This window comes from Nuphar pumila, chromosome 17, assembly GCF_984573655.1.
Source record: "Nuphar pumila chromosome 17, dmNupPumi1.hap1.1, whole genome shotgun sequence".
In the NCBI taxonomy this organism is placed as follows: Eukaryota; Viridiplantae; Streptophyta; class Magnoliopsida; order Nymphaeales; family Nymphaeaceae; genus Nuphar; species Nuphar pumila.
The window spans coordinates 82,239,390-82,257,774 of record NC_143265.1 but is presented as its reverse complement, the minus strand read 5'-3'; the positions used below and the strand labels follow the sequence as shown (position 1 = coordinate 82,257,774).

General features: G+C 36.6%; 1 protein-coding gene across 3 annotated transcripts; it reads left to right on the top strand.

The window, feature by feature from the left end:
* The first annotated feature begins 136 nt into the window (after nt 1–136).
* Nucleotides 137–17,791, top strand: LOC149812505 (Flavodoxin family protein). 3 transcript variants are annotated; one of them, XM_089992677.1, is made up of 12 exons: nt 137–461; nt 568–645; nt 737–841; nt 1,382–1,473; nt 1,992–2,176; nt 3,291–3,376; nt 13,078–13,152; nt 13,305–13,415; nt 14,558–14,689; nt 15,036–15,155; nt 16,394–16,604; nt 16,711–17,791. In XM_089992677.1, exons 1-12 carry the CDS (start codon nt 309–311, stop codon nt 17,238–17,240), a joined length of 1,878 nt encoding a protein of 625 aa, XP_089848803.1. In that variant the 5' UTR covers nt 137–308; the 3' UTR covers nt 17,241–17,791. The 3 variants fall into 3 exon arrangements, with proteins under 3 accessions (XP_089848803.1, XP_089848802.1, XP_089848804.1); XM_089992676.1 differs by having other exon boundaries at nt 146–461; nt 16,394–16,610; XM_089992678.1 differs by lacking the exon at nt 3,291–3,376 and having other exon boundaries at nt 149–461; nt 16,394–16,610.
* The last annotated feature ends 594 nt before the right edge of the window (nt 17,792–18,385 follow it).

Here is an 18,385-nt window from a genome sequence, read left to right as displayed (position 1 = left end):
TTAGGTCAAGCTCGGTAACCCTATAACCGAACTCAACCGAACGGAGTTTGACCCTTTTACATCCCTAATCCAATCCGTTTCTAGTTTCGAGAGAGAGAGAGTTGACCAGCAAGAGCCCTACAGCAAAACGCTAAGATTCAGAACGTTGACCTACATCTTCATCGCCAAACTGTTCGACGAAATGCCTCAGAGAGAAGAAACGCACCTTCACCGCCGCCATAACTCCTTTCTAACTTGTGCGTGATTTGGTTCTCGAACGCTCGTGAGAAGATATTAGTTTGGTTCGTCTCGTTTCTACTTCTCTGCCGATGAGTGAAACGGGCATGGAGGACGAGCCAAGGTTGCTGATTCTCTACGCAACGCAGACGGGGAACGCGCAGGACGCCGCGGAGCGCATCGAGCGCGAGGCCCGTCGCAGGTCGTGCCGGTCCGCTGCGCTCTCCCTCGACGAATTTGATGCGGTGAGCGGTTGTCTTCTTCATCTCATGACATCGAATCCTATCTACTTAGCCGGTGTTCTTTGAGCACCCAACTGATGCTGATGTTTGGATTCTCCCTTCTTCCCAGATATGCCTACCGGATGAGAAAGCGGTGGTCTTCGTCGCCTCGACGACCGGTCAGGGCGATACACCCGATTCGATGAAGGTCGGTAAGATGGACTAATGCGTAATCGTCGCAATTCTTGGTCGCAGTTAATTCTTTTCATGATGGGTTTCACGTTTTGCAAAACGTGCAGGCGTTTTGGAAGTTCCTTCTGCAGAGAAATTTGAGCCCTCAATGGCTGGAGGGAGTTCATTATGCGGTGTTCGGATTGGGGGATTCAGGATACCAGAAGTATAATGTAATAGCTTCCATCTTTTTCCATAATGAGAATTTTCTTCTCTATGGTTCTTTTTTCCTTTTTTTTTTATTTCTTTTATTCTGTGGTTGTTTCTGCTGACGGTTATAGATAGGTATCCTAGACAGCATGCCCTTTACTTGGTTTCTCTTAACGCATTCGTATTGTTGGCAACACAAGGATTGGTAATCAATTAAATGATTGTATGTGGATCGGCCTTAGAATTTTCACGAGACACTGCATCTTTCTCGATAACCAACATAAAACTTTGTTATATTTCAACTTCAGGTTCTATTGCTGAAAAAATCCAAATCATTGTTTTTGTCCATTCATTACACATGAACTTGTAAGTGATCCTTCTATTATTTCCACTCTTGGGGGAAATTCAGTCCTTTGCCCTCTTACGTACATCGCAGAACATGTATGAAGTTGTGGTTTTTGTACCATTATAAAGAAAAACAATCTTTTGAGGGATAATTTAATCTTGGTTAGTGTTTTGAGGGGTAGTTTGATCTTGTTTGGTGACTTTGTCCTTGACTGTAGATGGTTGCAAAGAAGCTTGACAGAAGGCTTGCAGATCTTGGAGCTGAGCGAATTATTGAAAAGGGTCTTGGTGATGACCAACACCGCTCAGGGTATGAATATTCATTCGAGAACCTGTTAATATATGGAAACAGTTTGCACCGCTCAAATCTTATGTTATAATTTTTTTAATATTGGAAGAATGTACATATTTGTACACATGCAGACACACATATTACTGTTCTAGTTTTAAAAATCTCCGTGTGATATAAAGTATATCTGTCCATGTACTCTACATCTGTCCAAGTCTGACATATTATACCAATATATGAGACCTGTTCTCCTTCCTATGACTAAGTTTTGTGCAACTGTCATGTTTTGTTTATAAGTCTCTACTTAATGAGGTATGGGATCCTAGCCATACTGTCAAATTAAATCCTTGGCTTTCTTACTTTGTAAAGCTTTCTTTGTAGTGTTACATTACTATTTGTCTAAGCTTGAGCACTCCCTGCACACATTTCAGTGTCTGGTTTTCTTCAACTTTCAAATCATATCATCAAATTTGCTTTCTTCATCAACATGGACTGAAAGCAAGACATTAAGGACAACTATTTTGCATTTTATATGGCAGATATGAAGGTGCTTTGGACCCATGGTTGTCTTCATTATGGACATCAGTGGAACAAATATTACCTACAATTTTTGAGAGTGGCGTGCAGACTTTTGATCCTGATCTCAAGATTTTGGATCCTCCTAAAATTCACATTGTCTCTCACAATATTGTTAAAGTGGAGAAATCCTTTTCAGGCGAATCAGGTATATAAACTCATGCATCCTATGTTACTTGGACACTGACATGTGTGTTTGTGTCGGACACAGGAAGAAGTGTTGGACACGGCGGGTCTTCAAAATCTAGACACTTGGACACAACTATATATATATATATATATATATATATATGAGAGAGAGAGAGAGAGAGAGAGAGAGAGAGAGAGAGAGAGAGAGAGAGAGAGTTACACCAACAAAACCGTAAAACATAAAATGCACATTCCTTTCTCATTTGCAATTTGATCCTTCATGATTTACACAAATGTCAATAATGCAATATAAACATGTAAGATTTTAAGTACAAAAGTCAAAAACAAATCATCAAGACTAACGGGAGCATCAGATGCTCGATGCTGGCATGATGAATACTTCCCAGGTGAGTATCTTCCACTCTAAAATACTCTACACTTGTTTAACAAAGAAGTGTCCATAAAGCTGGACACCTGTGTTTATGATACCCAACACTAGACATGGGTATGATACTTGCTGGACACGGCGTGTCGAGACACCTTTTAAGGTGTTGGATGCTCGACACGCATGTCGAAAATTTTGGACATTCCTAATTTTAAAAATGGAGTGTCAGTGTCGGGAAGTGTCTGACATCAACACTTTAGCCTATGTGAAGTGTCCATGTAACATAGCATGCATCATATAGTGTACTTTCCTCTTCTTAGGTGCATCAGTTTTTGCATGTTATATATATAGACACACACAGTTTTAGAGAATTTGCTGTCTCGTATCATAAAGCAGTACAAGAAAGCCCTGATGATCAGGAACTACAGCTGGAAAATGCTGTGAACTAGTTTGAGATTGTCTCAACCAGTCACCGTCTGAGGGTCATGTGAAACTAGCCTGTTTTCTTGTTGACTCAAAGTTTTAAATTTGCGTATCTTGCAGTCCATATCCTCTAGAATCTGGAGCTTATAATCTCTCATTTATTTTTATGCAAACATGTTCATGGACCATTTGTGCTGATAATCTCATGTGACTTGGTGTTGTATGCAGCACCATTTTATAATGGTGTTCAAATGATTTCATGGACTAATTCAAAGTGCTCTCCCAAAGTTATTTCCCTGTTTAAAAATTGATGTGCTTGTTTCAGAATTCAAGCATTTGGAGGCAGTTCGCTCATTAGTTCATGGAAAATTTCATACTAATGATAATGTACCTCACTGTTTTATACAAATGGTATGTGCATGCTCCATTATTTGTTTGTGAAAGCCTGCTTTAGTTAGGTATTTGCACAATGATTACTTTATTTTGCTTGTGTAATAATTGTGTAATGCCTTGCTAACAAGGGCTTAACCTGGACAACTTTATCTATGTAACAAGTGATCTTGTACAGCAGAAAACTTCAGCTTTGTGATGGTGTACTAATTCTAGGTTTGTTCCTGCTAAGGCTGTGTGTCACTTTCCACATCTCAGCTGACTTTGATTGGGGATTAAGGGTGCAAATGGATTGGATATGGGTCAGTTCATGTCAGATCGGAATCTAAAATCCAAACACAACCTGTAGATCTGAATCCTTGTCTGGTTTGGAATCATATTCATTGAGGTAGGGTTGAATCCAGTTCCCAAATATATGTGGTATCCAACAAAAAAGATTAAGAACAAGCGCATTACATGCGGAAGAAATGTAATCAGATAAGATTTTGATCGAATTCCAAATCAGAATTTCCTAAAATACTGATCCAAATCCGATCCAAATCTGAAAATAATTTGAGTAAACAAATCCAAATCCAATCCAAATGTAGATTTGTATCTTATTTTAAGAATCCAAAAATAACATGTTGGATTTAAATTGGTTGCAAGCTTACAGTTATAGGTGATTACTAGTCATATCCAGTTCAAAGGATCTCAAGTGGGGTGAGACTTGTGTCCCAGAGATCTCATTGGATGAAAATTTGCTTTTGATGATACTAAACTTTATTACTTTGCTTGTTGCTGGTGTGGGCACAAACTATTTAATCATCCTAGCAGTGGTGAAATATTACATGTTTGTGCTGAGTAGTGATGGAGTGGGTTCATTTGTCACTTGCAAACCCAGCCTATGACTTGACGATTAACCTGATTCGCAAATCAAGGCTTAAATATAAGGACCCTAGGATGGTAAAAGAGAACAATCCTCATTTTGTCTAACTATTTGCAATATGAATCTGAAAAAATATTCACCATTAGATCTCTTATACAGCTGTTGTCATTTCATCTGCAAAAAATGCAAGAAAGTAACATGAACTAGCCAAAGTCCAACTGAGGCTTCTCTTGTGCCTCCCAGTGCAGCTCTTTCATTAGTTTCTACCTCCGTGCCAATGTTTTGGATGATGACACAATATACCCATTTAAGATGCCTTTATTCCTTGGAGTCAGGTTACCATATTCATGGCTAAAAATGCTAAATGTCCCCTTTTTATGTTTTTCTAAATAATGTATGGACTTATAAGACAGTCATATTTTTCATTGCAAGAAAAGAAAAATTAACTTAGCTGCAACAGCTAACAACTTGGAATTGTTAATGAAAGCCTCAGAGCAAAGACATTTAAGAATCAACGGAACAAGAGTGAAAGATATCAAAAGCAAGTTTAGAGTTCATAAAAACACGAGGCTTCCAATTCAGTCTGTCAAGCCCATAGTTACCAGAGTAAGAAGTGGATGCAAGAATCCATGCACGAAGTGTCAAGTGAGGAGTGAATGCCATCAATCATGCAATGTTTAGGATGGATAAGGGAAAGTGAATAAGAAGCGACAATCGAAGCGAGTAGGAAAGACAAAAAGCAGATAAACCATGTTCTTTTACTCAGTCCTACTTTCAAGTTTTTTACTAAAAATAGCCATATGCAGGTTTTATAGTTTAAAACATACTTTTTGAATGAAACAACAATTATTCTGACATGAAAAATGCATTTTAAGCATCACTAAAGTTCAATTTCATAATGGGAAAGGCAAGATTTTCATCGAGCTCCTCATAAAGTTTTGGAAGCATGAAAGAACTTAGTCACATGCTTCTGAAGCAAGCTCTTGGCAAGCTTCTGAGAGTTTTAGAAGCTTCTGGCAATTGTGGTTCAGCTGAGGTATGAACAAACCAGAAAAGTTGAATGCTGGAGTATCGTTTTGTTTCCTACAACATGTTTACTTGAACTTCTTAGCATTTGATCACTAGAATAGTACCTTTCTTGAGCATCTAATGTAAGGAAATGAGAGGCTTCGAACACAAACACGAATGTCCACCGATAGGTACGAAATGAACAAGCACAAAAGAAAGCCACAAATGACACACTCACAAAACCCACAAAAGGGCACACACAAGGAAGGCTCTCACAATATAAAAAATATTATTTTATTAATGCTCAAATATGCAAGAAAGCATACATGTGAAAGAGGGGTTTTACCCCCATATATACAAGTAAAAGGAGACCCAAATAGCCATTGGAGCTAGTCTTTTTTAATGACGAAGTTCCCTGCCAAAGCAGTTTATCTCTGGGTGGGGTCATCGACACCCAAGCTCTTACGAAGCCGTTGGAGCTAGTCAAACAACTAGATTTGTAGCCATTGGACTAGCTCCCATGTTTAGTCAATTTGTGTTGACCAAGCTAAAAATACAAAAAAATAAAGAAAAAGGAAAAAATAAAACTTACAAAAATGGTTTATTATATATACAATATATATCGATATATATGTATATACATATACAAATACATATACATACATAGGTATGTATACATATAGATATACATATATATATATATATATGTATATATATATAATATATATATATGTATATATATATATATAATATATATATATATACATATTATATATATGCATATTTTAACATCCCCTCAAACTTACAATATAATGACTAAAAGTTTGCATATCTCTTGTTCTGGTCGCTGATACACTCATTTCAAGTATTATTATATGTAGACAAGATGTGTTTATACACACTTCGTGTGTGTCTTTAGCTTTTAGTGGCATTATGTTTGTGTTCTTGTTCTAGTAGCTTATACACTTGATTTGTAGGTTTTTTGGAGGTCTAATAAGGTGATCCATTGTAATGGATAAACTATTGTTGAGATTTACAAAATTTCATATTTATGGGAATTTGAAATTTGGTATTAATATGAGATTTTCTAACTCATATTCACTTTATAGCACAATTGCTATGTGCACATATTGTTCAAATCAAAGAATATATTTTGATAGTTTTGTCTCATAAATGAAATTAAAACTTTTTGAACTCTTGTGTTTTATACACTCTCTTTTATCTTATGCTCTTGAGCATTTCCTTTGTTAAATCGCCTACAAGAGAATTGCTCAAATCAATAAACACTTGTTTTCCTTTCTTGTAAGCTCAAGTAATATTACTTGATTAAAGTATGATTGTAGTGTGTTCATTAATGACTCTTTTAAGTGTTGATTCAATATGCATATGATCATAATGGCTTTTTAAGCTCTCACTTGATTAAGATTCATATATTTTCTTATGTGTTGGCTCTTTGAAGGCTCTTTATGTTGTCACTTCATGAACTATCTCAATGTTCCTCATTGTGGTCTTTTGTTTGTTCATTATTGAATCATGTGAATGCATTAAGCATTTTTATTATATATTTCTGCATACACTTCAAAATTTTCTCATTATTTTTTAAGTATATGCCATTGCGGTTGAAGGGAAAGTTTTATAGGACGACTATTAGGCCCACTTTACTATATGGTACGGAATGTTGGGCTGCCAAGAGACATCATATTCAAAAAATGAGTGTAGCTGAGATGCGTATGCTGAGATGGATGTGTGGAAAGACACTAAAAGATAAGATTCAGAACGAGGAAATACGTAAGAAGGTAGGCGTTGCACCCATTGAAAATAAGATGAGTGAGAATCGTTTACGATGGTTTGGGCATATTCGACGAAGGCCTAATGATGCTCCGATTAGAAGGATGGAGAAATGGGAAAATATATTAGTTAAAAGAGGTCGGGGTAGGCCTAGGAAGACATGGATGAAGGTGATAGGAAAGGATATGAATGCTTTGAACCTCACCGAGGACATGGCATTGGATAGAAATGATTGGAGGAGTAGGATTCATGTGGAAGACCCAGAATGATTTTCTTTTTTGGTTCATATCGTCGACCCCAATTGTTTTGGGATGAAGGCGTAGTTGTTGTATTTTTTAAGTATATGATTTTGAAAGATGGTCTTCTAAAATCATTTTGCATGCATAAGTAATTATCTTGTCCTGACGAATCCTGTGCTTTACAACAACAACAACGCCTTCATCCCAAACAATTGGGGTCGGCGATATGAACCAAAAAGAAAATCATTTTGGGTCCTCCACATGAATCCTTCTCCTCCAATCATTTCTATCCAATGTCATGTCCTCGGTGAGGTTCAAAGCCTTCATATCCTTTCTTATCATCTCCATCCAAGTCTTCTTAGGCCTACCCCGACCTCTTTTAGCTAATATATTTTCCCATTTCTCCATCCTTCTAATCGGAGCATCATTAGGCCTTCGTCGAATATGCCCAAACCATCGTAAACGATTCTCACTCATCTTATTTTCAATGGGTGCAACGCCTACCTTCTTACGTATTTCCTCGTTCTGAATCTTATCTTTTAGTGTCTTTCCACACATCCATCGAAGCATACGCATCTCAGTTATACTCATTTTTTGAAAATGATGTCTCTTGACAGCCCAACATTCCGTACCATATAGTAAAGCGGGTCTAATTGTCGTCCTATAAAACTTCCCCTTCAACCGCAATGGCATTCTACGATCGCACAACACTCCAGTTGCACTTTTCCATTTCATCCACCCAACCTTAATCCTATTATTTACATCTCCATCAATTTCTCCATTCTTTTGAATGATAGATCCCAAATATTTGAAACAGTCATCCACCGCTATTTCTTGCTCACCAAGCTTCACTACACTCTCATCACTACTTCGTTGTTTACTAAACCGACATTCCATATATTCTGTCTTACTCTTACTCAACGTAAAACCTCTTGCTTCCAAAGTTTGTCTCCATAATTCTAACTTAGCATTAACCCCAGCTCTAGACTCATCAATCAAAACAATATCATCAGCAAACAACATACACCACGGCACATTTTCTTGAATTGATCTCGTAAGTTCATCTAACACTATAGCAAAAAGGAAAGGGCTTAATGCAGATCCTTGATGTAACCCAACCGTTATAGGAAAATTGTTTGTCACCCCTCCATAAGTGCGGACATTGGTTACTACTCCTTCGTACATATCTTTAATTATACTAATGTACTTGAGAGAGATACCTTTCTTCATCATTGTCCACCAGAGAACATCCCTAGGTACTCTATCGTATGCCTTCTCCAAATCAATAAAAACCATATGCAAATCTTTGTTCCCCTCTCTATATCTCTCAATAAGTTGTCTAAGAAGATGTATAGCTTCCATAGTTGATCTTTCAGGCATAAAACCAAATTGATTTTCCGATATCATGGCAACCTTCCTCAACCTATACTCAATCACCCTCTCCCAAAGTTTCATAGTATGACTCATGAGTTTTATACCACGATAGTATGACGAATCTTGTGCTTTAAATAAAATAATTATGCTTTTATATATTTTTGCACCATTGTTTCTTGGATGAATCATCTGATATGGTTTTGATTGATTATCTTGTTTGGAATATTCCACTTGATTAAAGTGCAAAGATATCTTTTACTTGGACTTGTTCTTGGTTTGTTCCACAGGATCTTGAAGATGAGATAGAAATGAGTACCTTGGATAGATCATAGAAGGTGCTCACCAATAAAGACTTTTGGAGGAAGACATTTGCTGTTTTCATGACATCCTTACTGAAGACTCTTGAAGCCTTGAGATTCTTCCTCTTGTATTCTTCAATCTTTCGTTTCCCACGCAAAGTTTGAGGGGGGGGTGTTAAAATATATTCCTTAATCAGTGTAATCATATATATTTTATATATATAAAGGTTGATACATATACATATATGGTATATATGTATACGTATCTACCTAATTATATATATAAAATATATATTTCTCTATTATTAGCTATAGGAGTAGTTTAGTTATTTCATGTATTTTTACGCATATTCCATTTGGAATATGATTGTAATTTATTTTTTATTTTTTATTTTTATTTTCTTCTTTTTGTGGTTTGCGCCACCTAGGGAGGCTCCCCAAAAGAGTCGTTAGGGAGCCCCCAATGGTCACAAATGTGACCGTTGGGGGCTCCCAACGACTCCTTTGGGAGCCCCCTATGTGGCTCCTCTAAAGGGTTATAAATAGGGGTCTTCCCCTTGTATTTCATTATTCTTGAGGGAGCTTTAGCTCCATTGTAAAAGGGTTTTTACCCTATTTTTCATAATAAAGAGATATTCTTTTAGCCTTTTGGCTTAACCCCTTTGTGGGTTTAGCACTTTATGTGCTTTTGGTTGCCCCTTAGTGGGTTTGTGTATTTGCACCTTTAGTGTGCATTTATGGGTTCATTATTGAACCCTTTGTTTTCTAACAAAATCATCAACATAGATAACATAATATGAAAAACCTTCCTTAGATACTACGGGTGCCGGTCCCCATACATCTGAATGCACAATTTCAAAAGGCTTAGATGAAAATATAGTTCTTTGTCAAAAAGGTAAGCTTCTCATTTTACCAAGAATACAATCATTACAATTGAAATTGTCTTTACATAAAGTTTTAGCAAAATGTAAATGAGAGAGCTTGAAAATATTTGGATGCCCAAGGCGTTTATGCCAAACATTTATATCTTTATGTTGGGCAATATTACAAAAAGATTGTTTTGGAATTTGAAGAATTTCTTTGAAGTATAGATCTCTCTTTCTAAAGCCTTCCTCAATCAACTTCCCGGACCGACGATCCTATATCCAACATTTTTTTGATGAGAACTTGATATCACACCCATGATCCGATAGTTGAGAGACAGAAAGCAAATTTAAATTCAATTTTGGGATAAATCTAACTTTACAAATAAAAAAATCTTGTCTTTCAAAATCTCTAATTCCTTTTATTTCAAGAGAAGCCCCATCCGCGGTACAGACAAAAGAAGGGATTTTTTTTTTTGAGTATTTAGAAAGAGCAAAAACATTTGGAGTCATGTGAAAGGATGCACCCGAGTCTAAGAGCCAAATAGTCTTACCGAGAGGAGAAAAGGTGGTCATGGCGGCTCCAAAGACGGATCCCTTGAGGAGAGGTTGAAGAGCTTTCATGATTTGATTTAGAGACAAAGTAGCATGGTTGGAAGGTGAAGGTCCTTCCTCCTTGATTGGTTGGAAAGTTGTAGACATAGCCACTATCTTTTTCCATTTAGGACATACCGGTTTAATGTGTCTCGGTTCTTTGCAAAAGTGACATATGATCTTACTATAATCTCTTCTTTCATAATGCCCACAATTTTCTCTTCCTCCTTGACTTTTGTTGAAGTGAGGGGGTTTATATGTTTTGACATTATTCCCTGGTCTTGAGACGGCATAAGTACCCTCATCCTCATCCTTAGAAGGAACGGCCAACACACTTGGATTGGTTTTATTCATCCCCAATCTAGTTTCTTCTCCACTTAGTTTGGTAAGCACAACTTCCAATGGAGGAGAAGAAAACGAAGACAAAAGAGAGGACCTAGTTTGTTCGAATTCGGGTCTAAGCCCATTTAAGAAGTTGAAGAAGTGATCATCTTCTAATTGTTTGGCTCTTAATTCAATTGCCTCTCCACTCCATTTAGGTTCTTGGAGAACAAGTTCATCCCAAATCGTAGATAACTCGGCAAAGTATTCTCTAACGATCATTTCACCTTTTTGAAGAGTTAATGCCTTCTTTTGAAGATAATATTTATGGGACAAATCTCTTGAAGTATCCATTCTTTCAAGATACTCTCATACTTGAAACACTTTCTTGAACTTCGAGATATTGGCATTTATTTTCGTTTCAACGAAAGAGAAGAACCATGAAAGAATTTTGTAGTTCTTCATCTCCCATTCTTCATGCTTTTTGTTGTATTCTTTAAAGACTTTTTCTCTCTCTTCACCATCAAGAACTTTGATTTCACCCCTCTCAATAATGGTGATCTTAGGTTCGGGTTCGGGAATGGTTCCTGTGACGTATCCCCAAAGACCTTTCTCCTTAATGTGAGGCTCCATATTCCCGGCCCAAACATGGTAGTTGGAGCCATTTAATTTAAAATAAAGTGAAAAATGAGATTCTTTTTCACCCGTTAGAGAGAGAAGAGTGGAGAAAAAATACGTACCACAAAAGAATTTTTAAATCTTACTTGACGTAAAAACCTTCCAAAATAATGAAGGAAGAGAAGCCCCCACGCTTTTTACCAAGAAACCAAAGGCACACTTTTCGAGGCACTTGCAAATATGAAGAATCTCACGATCTTCAAATTTCAACCTTGTTCTGATACCATGTAAAAATATTTCAAAAAGAGATAAAGTGCACAACACCATAAGAGGTATGTGCACAAAGGCACAAGAATACTTTAGAACAAATGTACACAAAGGTACAATAGAGAAACGCAAATGCACAAAGGCACATAAAAATAAAGAATCTATGTTTGAGAAGTATGGAGAACATAAGCTCCATGGAGTAAAAAATACAAAGGGGGATCTCCCCTATTTATAAGAAGTAAGGAGCCTTGGAGGGGCTCCACTAGCTGTTGGAGCCCCTCCAACGGTTAGAATTCTAACCATTGGAGGGGCCCAACAGCTAGTGTTGAGCCCCCTCCAAGTTGACCTTAGTCAACAAAAAGAAAATGAAAAAGAAAAGAAAAGAAGAAAAGAAAAAAGTAAAAAATATTACAACATATTCATAATTCTGAATATGCGCAAAAGTGGGGAAATGACTATAATACCCTTGTGGGTTTTACAAGAAGAAAGAGAAACATATATTTACATATATCTAAAGATGGATACATATACATATATATATAACATATATATATATATATATATATATATATATATATATATATATATATATATATATATATATATATATATATATATAAGAGAGATACATTTTAACAAAACTGTCCAAGCCCTAAAATATCAGGAAACATGATTCTCAATTTTGGCAATCATGTTTCCCTTAAATGGGAAGCTCACTTCTCAATTATTGGGAAGCGAGCTTCCCATTTAAAAGGTATGCTTCCCCGAGCGTTTCGCACTTCCGAAATGCATTTCGGGGATGCACGCTTCTCCATTGCTAATAGCGTTTCCGGTAACCTTGGTTTGTCAATCACCAACTATCAAGATCTCTATGACTCTGATACCATGTAAGGAAACGAGAGCCTTCAAACACAAATAAGAATGTCCACCAATAGGTACAAAATGGACAAACACAAAAGAAAGCGACCAATGACACTCACAAAACCCACAAAAGGGCACACACAAGGAAGGCTCTCACAATATAAAAAATATTATTTTATTAATGCTCAAATATGTAAGAAAGCATACATGTCAAATAGGAGTTTCACCCCTATATATACAAGTAAAAGGAGACCCATATAGCCATTGGAGCTAGTCCAATGGCCAGATGTCTAGCCGTTGGACTAGCTCCAACGGCTAGTCAACTTGTGTTGACCATGCTAAAAATACAAAAAGATAAAGAAAAAAGAAAAAAATAAAACATACAAAAATGGTTTATATATATACAATATATATATGCATATGTATATATATATATATATATATATATATATATATATATATATATATAATATACATATTATACATATGTACATTTTAACAGCTAATTCTCATTTGAGTTGCTATAGCACCTTAGCATCAACTTTTTGTTGTTTATGATGCATTGCATAGTGATCTAATACTTTTTATATGGATATTCCATTTGTCTTTTATTCTACATATGAAGATAAAAAATAGGCGCCTTACAAAAGAAGAAAGCAACAGAGATGTGCGACATTTTGAATTTGAAGTTCTTTCATCTGTAAGTTCAGAATATCTTATGAATGATGAAGCTAGGCTGCAGCTTGAATTATTACATCAGTTTCCTTAGTTTCCATGGTTCTCAGATTGACTTTTCGCTATGATATTCACTTTGTCTTTAATAATGTTGACCTCACAAAATTTTCTTGGTAGGATATTAAATATAAAGTAGGTGATGTTCTTGAGGTTCTCCCATGTCAAAATCCAGTTGCTGTGGATGCCTTCATACGACGGTGTAATCTAGACCCGGATGCATATATAATGGTAATTTTGATTTCATTCATCCGGTTCATTTTATGAGATCCAAATTGAAATATGCTATAGAAATGATATGTGATTTTTTTTAATAGCATGGATGTATCAATCAATAATTTTTTTTCGGAATATGACATCTTCTGTGGGTTTTATATGCTGCCTGATAAAAAAATCTTACTGCTGAAAAGTGCTGCTCATGCAAATCTATATTTTTATTACCAAACCATTATGTTGAGCTTGAATGACTAGATAATAACATATACATCGAGGAAGCTTACTCATAATCCTATGATTTGATGACTTTTAGCTGAAATACATAGTAGGAAATTGTATGTGAGACTTCTATTACTTGCTTCCGATGTCTAAAGGTCTTAGTGAGAAATTGTTACTGCAGGAAATGCTACTTTTATAAAATTCTACCCTCGTATTTCTTACTGATAATACAGAGCATGATATTGAAGGGAAATCAGACACAAAAGCATGCATTGGCCAAAGTTGTGAAGTGTTGGTTGGTTAGTTATTGACTTGGTGGCTTATGTCGTTGCTTTCTTTCACTTTGATCTGCTTTGCCAAGAATATCAGTTTCTTGGCTTTATGAAAATGAACTTCACAAAATGCCTTCTGTTATCTGTCTCAATTTTTGCTCTACAAAAATGAAATGTTTGAACTATTCATGGTGTGTTCAAAGATGATCTTAATCTTACTAAAATTCTTGTGTATTTTAAAATTCGCAAAAGCTTGTTCTTTTGAAATGTGCTGAGTAAATGCGCAGGTCTTGGGCACATTTCTGGTCTTCTAACTGGCCTGAAAATCAAACTTTTTTAGCATGATATGATAGAGGTAATTTTCTGATTGTCATATTGATAACTTTATTAGTTTAATGAGACATGAGCATGAAATCTTAATGTGCAAGTTCCCTGCTTATGTATACAAGGAAAGTTGGGCGAGTTATTTTCAAATGTTAAACCACACAAGTTTTCTGTGATCACATTGTGAGAGCCATTTTCTTATTTTCTCTAAGTTTTTTCTTTTTTGCCCCCCAATATCTCATTTTTTACTCTGTCGATTATCATGATCTCTCATTCTATTTCCAATGCAGTGTCTGCTTTTGAGAGTGATGTTCTTTTGTCAATATTGCTAAAATTCTTTAGGTTCACCCTGCTGATCCTGGAAGGAGAAATCTTACTGACATGAGGAACCCCAGTGATCCTGTTAAATTAAGAACATATGTGGACCTGACAATGGATATTGCATCTGCTTCACCTAGACGTTACTTCTTTGAGGTAATATACCTTCACTCAAGGTTTTGTCCTTATGTTGTATATAATAGAAAAATATAGAAAGTGAGTCTAGCTACCCAGGGATGATCTGGCATCTTCCTTGGTTTTAGTTCAGCTAAATATGAAAACTTGAAGATTCATGTTTGGGTTACTTTATATTGAATAGTTTTGGTTCAACCAAATATGAAAACTTAAAATTGATATTGTGTTTGATTTATTTTATATTGAATAGTTTTAGTTCAACCAAATATGAAAAGTTTTAAGATTCATATAGTGTTATGGCCATCACAGAAACACTTCTAGTGATAGAGATGTCATTTAATTGATACCTATGCCTCATTTGCTGCAGGTAATGAGTTTTTTTGCAACTGCTGAACATGAAAGGGAAAAACTTCAGTATTTTGCTTCACCAGAAGGAAGAGATGATCTATACCAATACAATCAAAAAGAAAGAAGAACAGTTCTAGAGGTGAACATGTTTATTAAGTCTTATGAACTTTCCTATTTGGTTCTCGAGGCCAGGCTATAGCTTACTTGAGCCAGGCTTTTACCTGCAAAGCAGTAGGTAGAGTTTTTGCCTGTTTTTTCTAGTGTCCATGTAGAAACCATGAAAAATATTGTTTTTTGGATCGGCACTGTGGTATTTTCAATCCTATTGGTTTGACATGATGGGCATTTTTTTGTCTTGCCATAGTATAGGTAGATTGGTGAGATGTAACTATGCATCTAAAAGAAATTGTTATACATTGATTGATAAGGATGATTTTTTGTCTTTTGATGTCAATTTGTGCAAATGCTGTCAAACTTCCATATGTGTATGTAGTATGTACCCATGGGTATATCTAGCTCTATGTGCATAATTTGTATGCATCTTGCACCATGTTAATGTAGTGCAATGCATGTGCTCACACACGTACACACACATTGTAGTTGGCAAGAACAATATCATAAGTTTTTTTTTCAATGATATGCCTATCGTAAGTTGCATCCTCTAGTTATATTAGTGCTGACTTAAACAAGGGATATCATTTATATTTGCAGTGCTAGTAAAAACTTCTACAGGCGAGGCATATTCTGTATATTTATAGTACTATTGAGAAGTTCTGTGAGCAAGGACATGGAAACACGAGTGCATGTGTGTGCAAAACAGAATAAGGATTAGCAGTTTGTAATGGTTAGAGTTGAAAGTGTAGTGATCTGCCTTGCATTATTTTCCACTTGTTGATGAAGATTCGATTATTCTCAAGATTTACCACTCTTTCCTCTCCATGGATATTGCATTTTGCAACCTTGTATGGGAAATAGATGCTTGAGAAATCTCTTTTGGAGGCTGAAGGGCCTTCATCTGCCTTGGACATAAATTTTAATGGTCCAGGAAAGCATCTCCAATGAAAATGACCAAGAATGGACATAGCTCGGCTGGGGTCCATATGAACGAATATAAGTTTTCTCTGCATCACTAGACCCTTTCAGCCATCATCCTACATTCTACTTTGTACTGTTCACTTTGGTGTTTTTGTTTCTAGATTGCACTTATGGTAAAAGGTTTCCTTTTCTTAACCTAGAAAAATCAGGTTTCTTGATGCTATTCTGAATTCCTGGTTTGTGCTTTCTGCATCTTTCATATCAAGATACCTTTTATGTTATACAATAATATCAGAAGGTATGGTTGTTTCACCGCATATTGACCAAAAGTTCACGGTGCAGGTACTGGAGGATTTCCCATCTGTTCAACTGCCTTTTGAATGGCTAGTACAGTTGGTTCCACCATTAAAGACAAGGCAATTTTCCATTGCCTCTTCCCCTTCTGCTCATCCAACACAAGTGCATTTAACAGTGGCTATTGTGTCATGGACAACTCCACTCAAGCGGGAACGACGTGGTCTCTGCTCTGGTTGGCTTGCAGGACTAACCCCAGGTAAAGGTACAGAACTTGTTATTTTACTTGGAGAAAAACTACAACTAAGCCGGATATATTGTTATATGACATGGATTTTGATTTCTCTTTCATAATCTGTGAGCAGGGGTGCGTATTCCTGCATGGTTTCGTTGGGGTTCACTTCCTCCACCACCAGCTTCACTCCCTCTCATACTGATTGGGCCAGGAACTGGTTGTGCTCCATTTCGAGGATTTATAGAGGAAAGGGCGATACAGAGTGCTGCTGGATCTAGTGCTCCTATTCTTTTCTTCTTTGGTTGCAGAAATAAGGAGAACGACTTTCTGTACAAGGACTTTTGGCTTTCACACGCTCACAGTTGTGGGGTTCTGTCAGAAGAGAAAGGTGGAGGATTTTTTGTTGCATTTTCCAGGGATCAGCCACACAAAGTCTACGTGCAGCACAAGATGCAGGAGGAGAGCCAACGGATTTGGAACTTGTTGAATGATGGTGCTGCTATACATATTGCAGGATCTGCATCTAAGATGCCAGCTGATGTCACGTCATGCCTAGAGGATATCATATCAAAGGAAGGTGGTGTTCCTCGAGAATCTGCTGTTCGGTTTCTCAGGCAGTTGGAAAAAGTTGGTAGGTTCAACATTGAGACCTGGTCTTGAGTTCTGCTTTGGCATGGATTTTCACCCTCGTGCTTGGGCATACAGAAAGCACCACATTTATCTTGGTTGATCTTAATGAGGCTGCAAGGATAACGAGAAATGGCTTAGAATGCATATTCAGCTTGAGTTATGGGCCACCAGTGTACTTGCGCAATAAGCAGTGAACCCCAAACAGTGCAATTTTTATCTAGCTATTCTGAATGAAATTCAAATCTGTATTTTTATGAGCAGTGATTGGGTCAATACCAATGGAAGCAAAAAAACAAGCTGGAGTTGTTCTGAGACGTTTGCAGAACGAAATTGCTCTGAATTTAGCAAAAATTCGAGGAAAATGATTAACTGACGGGGGCAGGTTTCAGGTTTCAGATTTCTTGAAAAGTTGCAGGAATTGTTGTCCGTCACCTAAAATTGTAGTGCACTTTTTCCCAATAAGTCACCTCAATAAGTTCGCTCTCCACTATTTTTGGAATGTGGAGATTCACAAAATTGGCTTGAACATTTCAGCTGTCATGCTACAGGGCGGTTTAAAAAATGTCTGTTTTTTGTATTGATCGATTAGTTTGTTCAGTGAAATGTCATATTGGACTGTGTGTGTGTGTGTGTGTGTGTGTGTGTGTGTGTCTCGGAGTGGGATGCAAATGGTTTGGAGGTTCAATCCAGAATCAACCCACATTGTCAGATTCTTGAGTCTACATGAATCTGGGTTGGATCTGAAGCAAAGACTAGATCTATTCAGATCCAGGTTGGGATCCGGCAAGTGGTTTGAACAAGGCACTTAATTTTAAAGGCAACAAAAGGGTAAAATTGTCAAGAACAAAATCAATTGGCCCCATTTGTCATGTTTCAAGTAGTGAATTGACCATGTTTGTCATATTTTTTTGGTTTATGCCAAAACATGGAATAATGCCAAAAGTGAGTGCCATCTAGATTCTCAAATCCGAGGATGTTTGGTTTGAAAAAAATGTTATTTTCTTTTTTACTTTGATCAAGATCTACGAAACCCACTTCAAAAATCCTTGGTAGAGTATGAGATTAAGGGCGATCAAATCTATTCTAGAAGGCCTGTTTGACGCCACGAGTAACAGTTAAAGCATTCAATTTTCTTCTATGAGTAGACACGGCTACAGATGTTGCTGATATTTCAA

What these genes read in the sequence shown, in the direction of transcription:
- LOC149812505 (XM_089992676.1), top strand. Translation starts at nt 309, where the DNA reads ATGAGTGAAACGGGCATGGAGGACGAGCCAAGGTTGCTGATTCTCTAC. An exon ending in ACCCGGATGCATATATAATG is followed by an intron (nt 13,416 to 14,557) that starts GTAATTTTGATT and finishes AAAATTCTTTAG; the next exon opens with GTTCACCCTGCTGATCCTGG. An exon ending in AAAGAAGAACAGTTCTAGAG is followed by an intron (nt 15,156 to 16,393) that starts GTGAACATGTTT and finishes TTCACGGTGCAG; the next exon opens with GTACTGGAGGATTTCCCATC.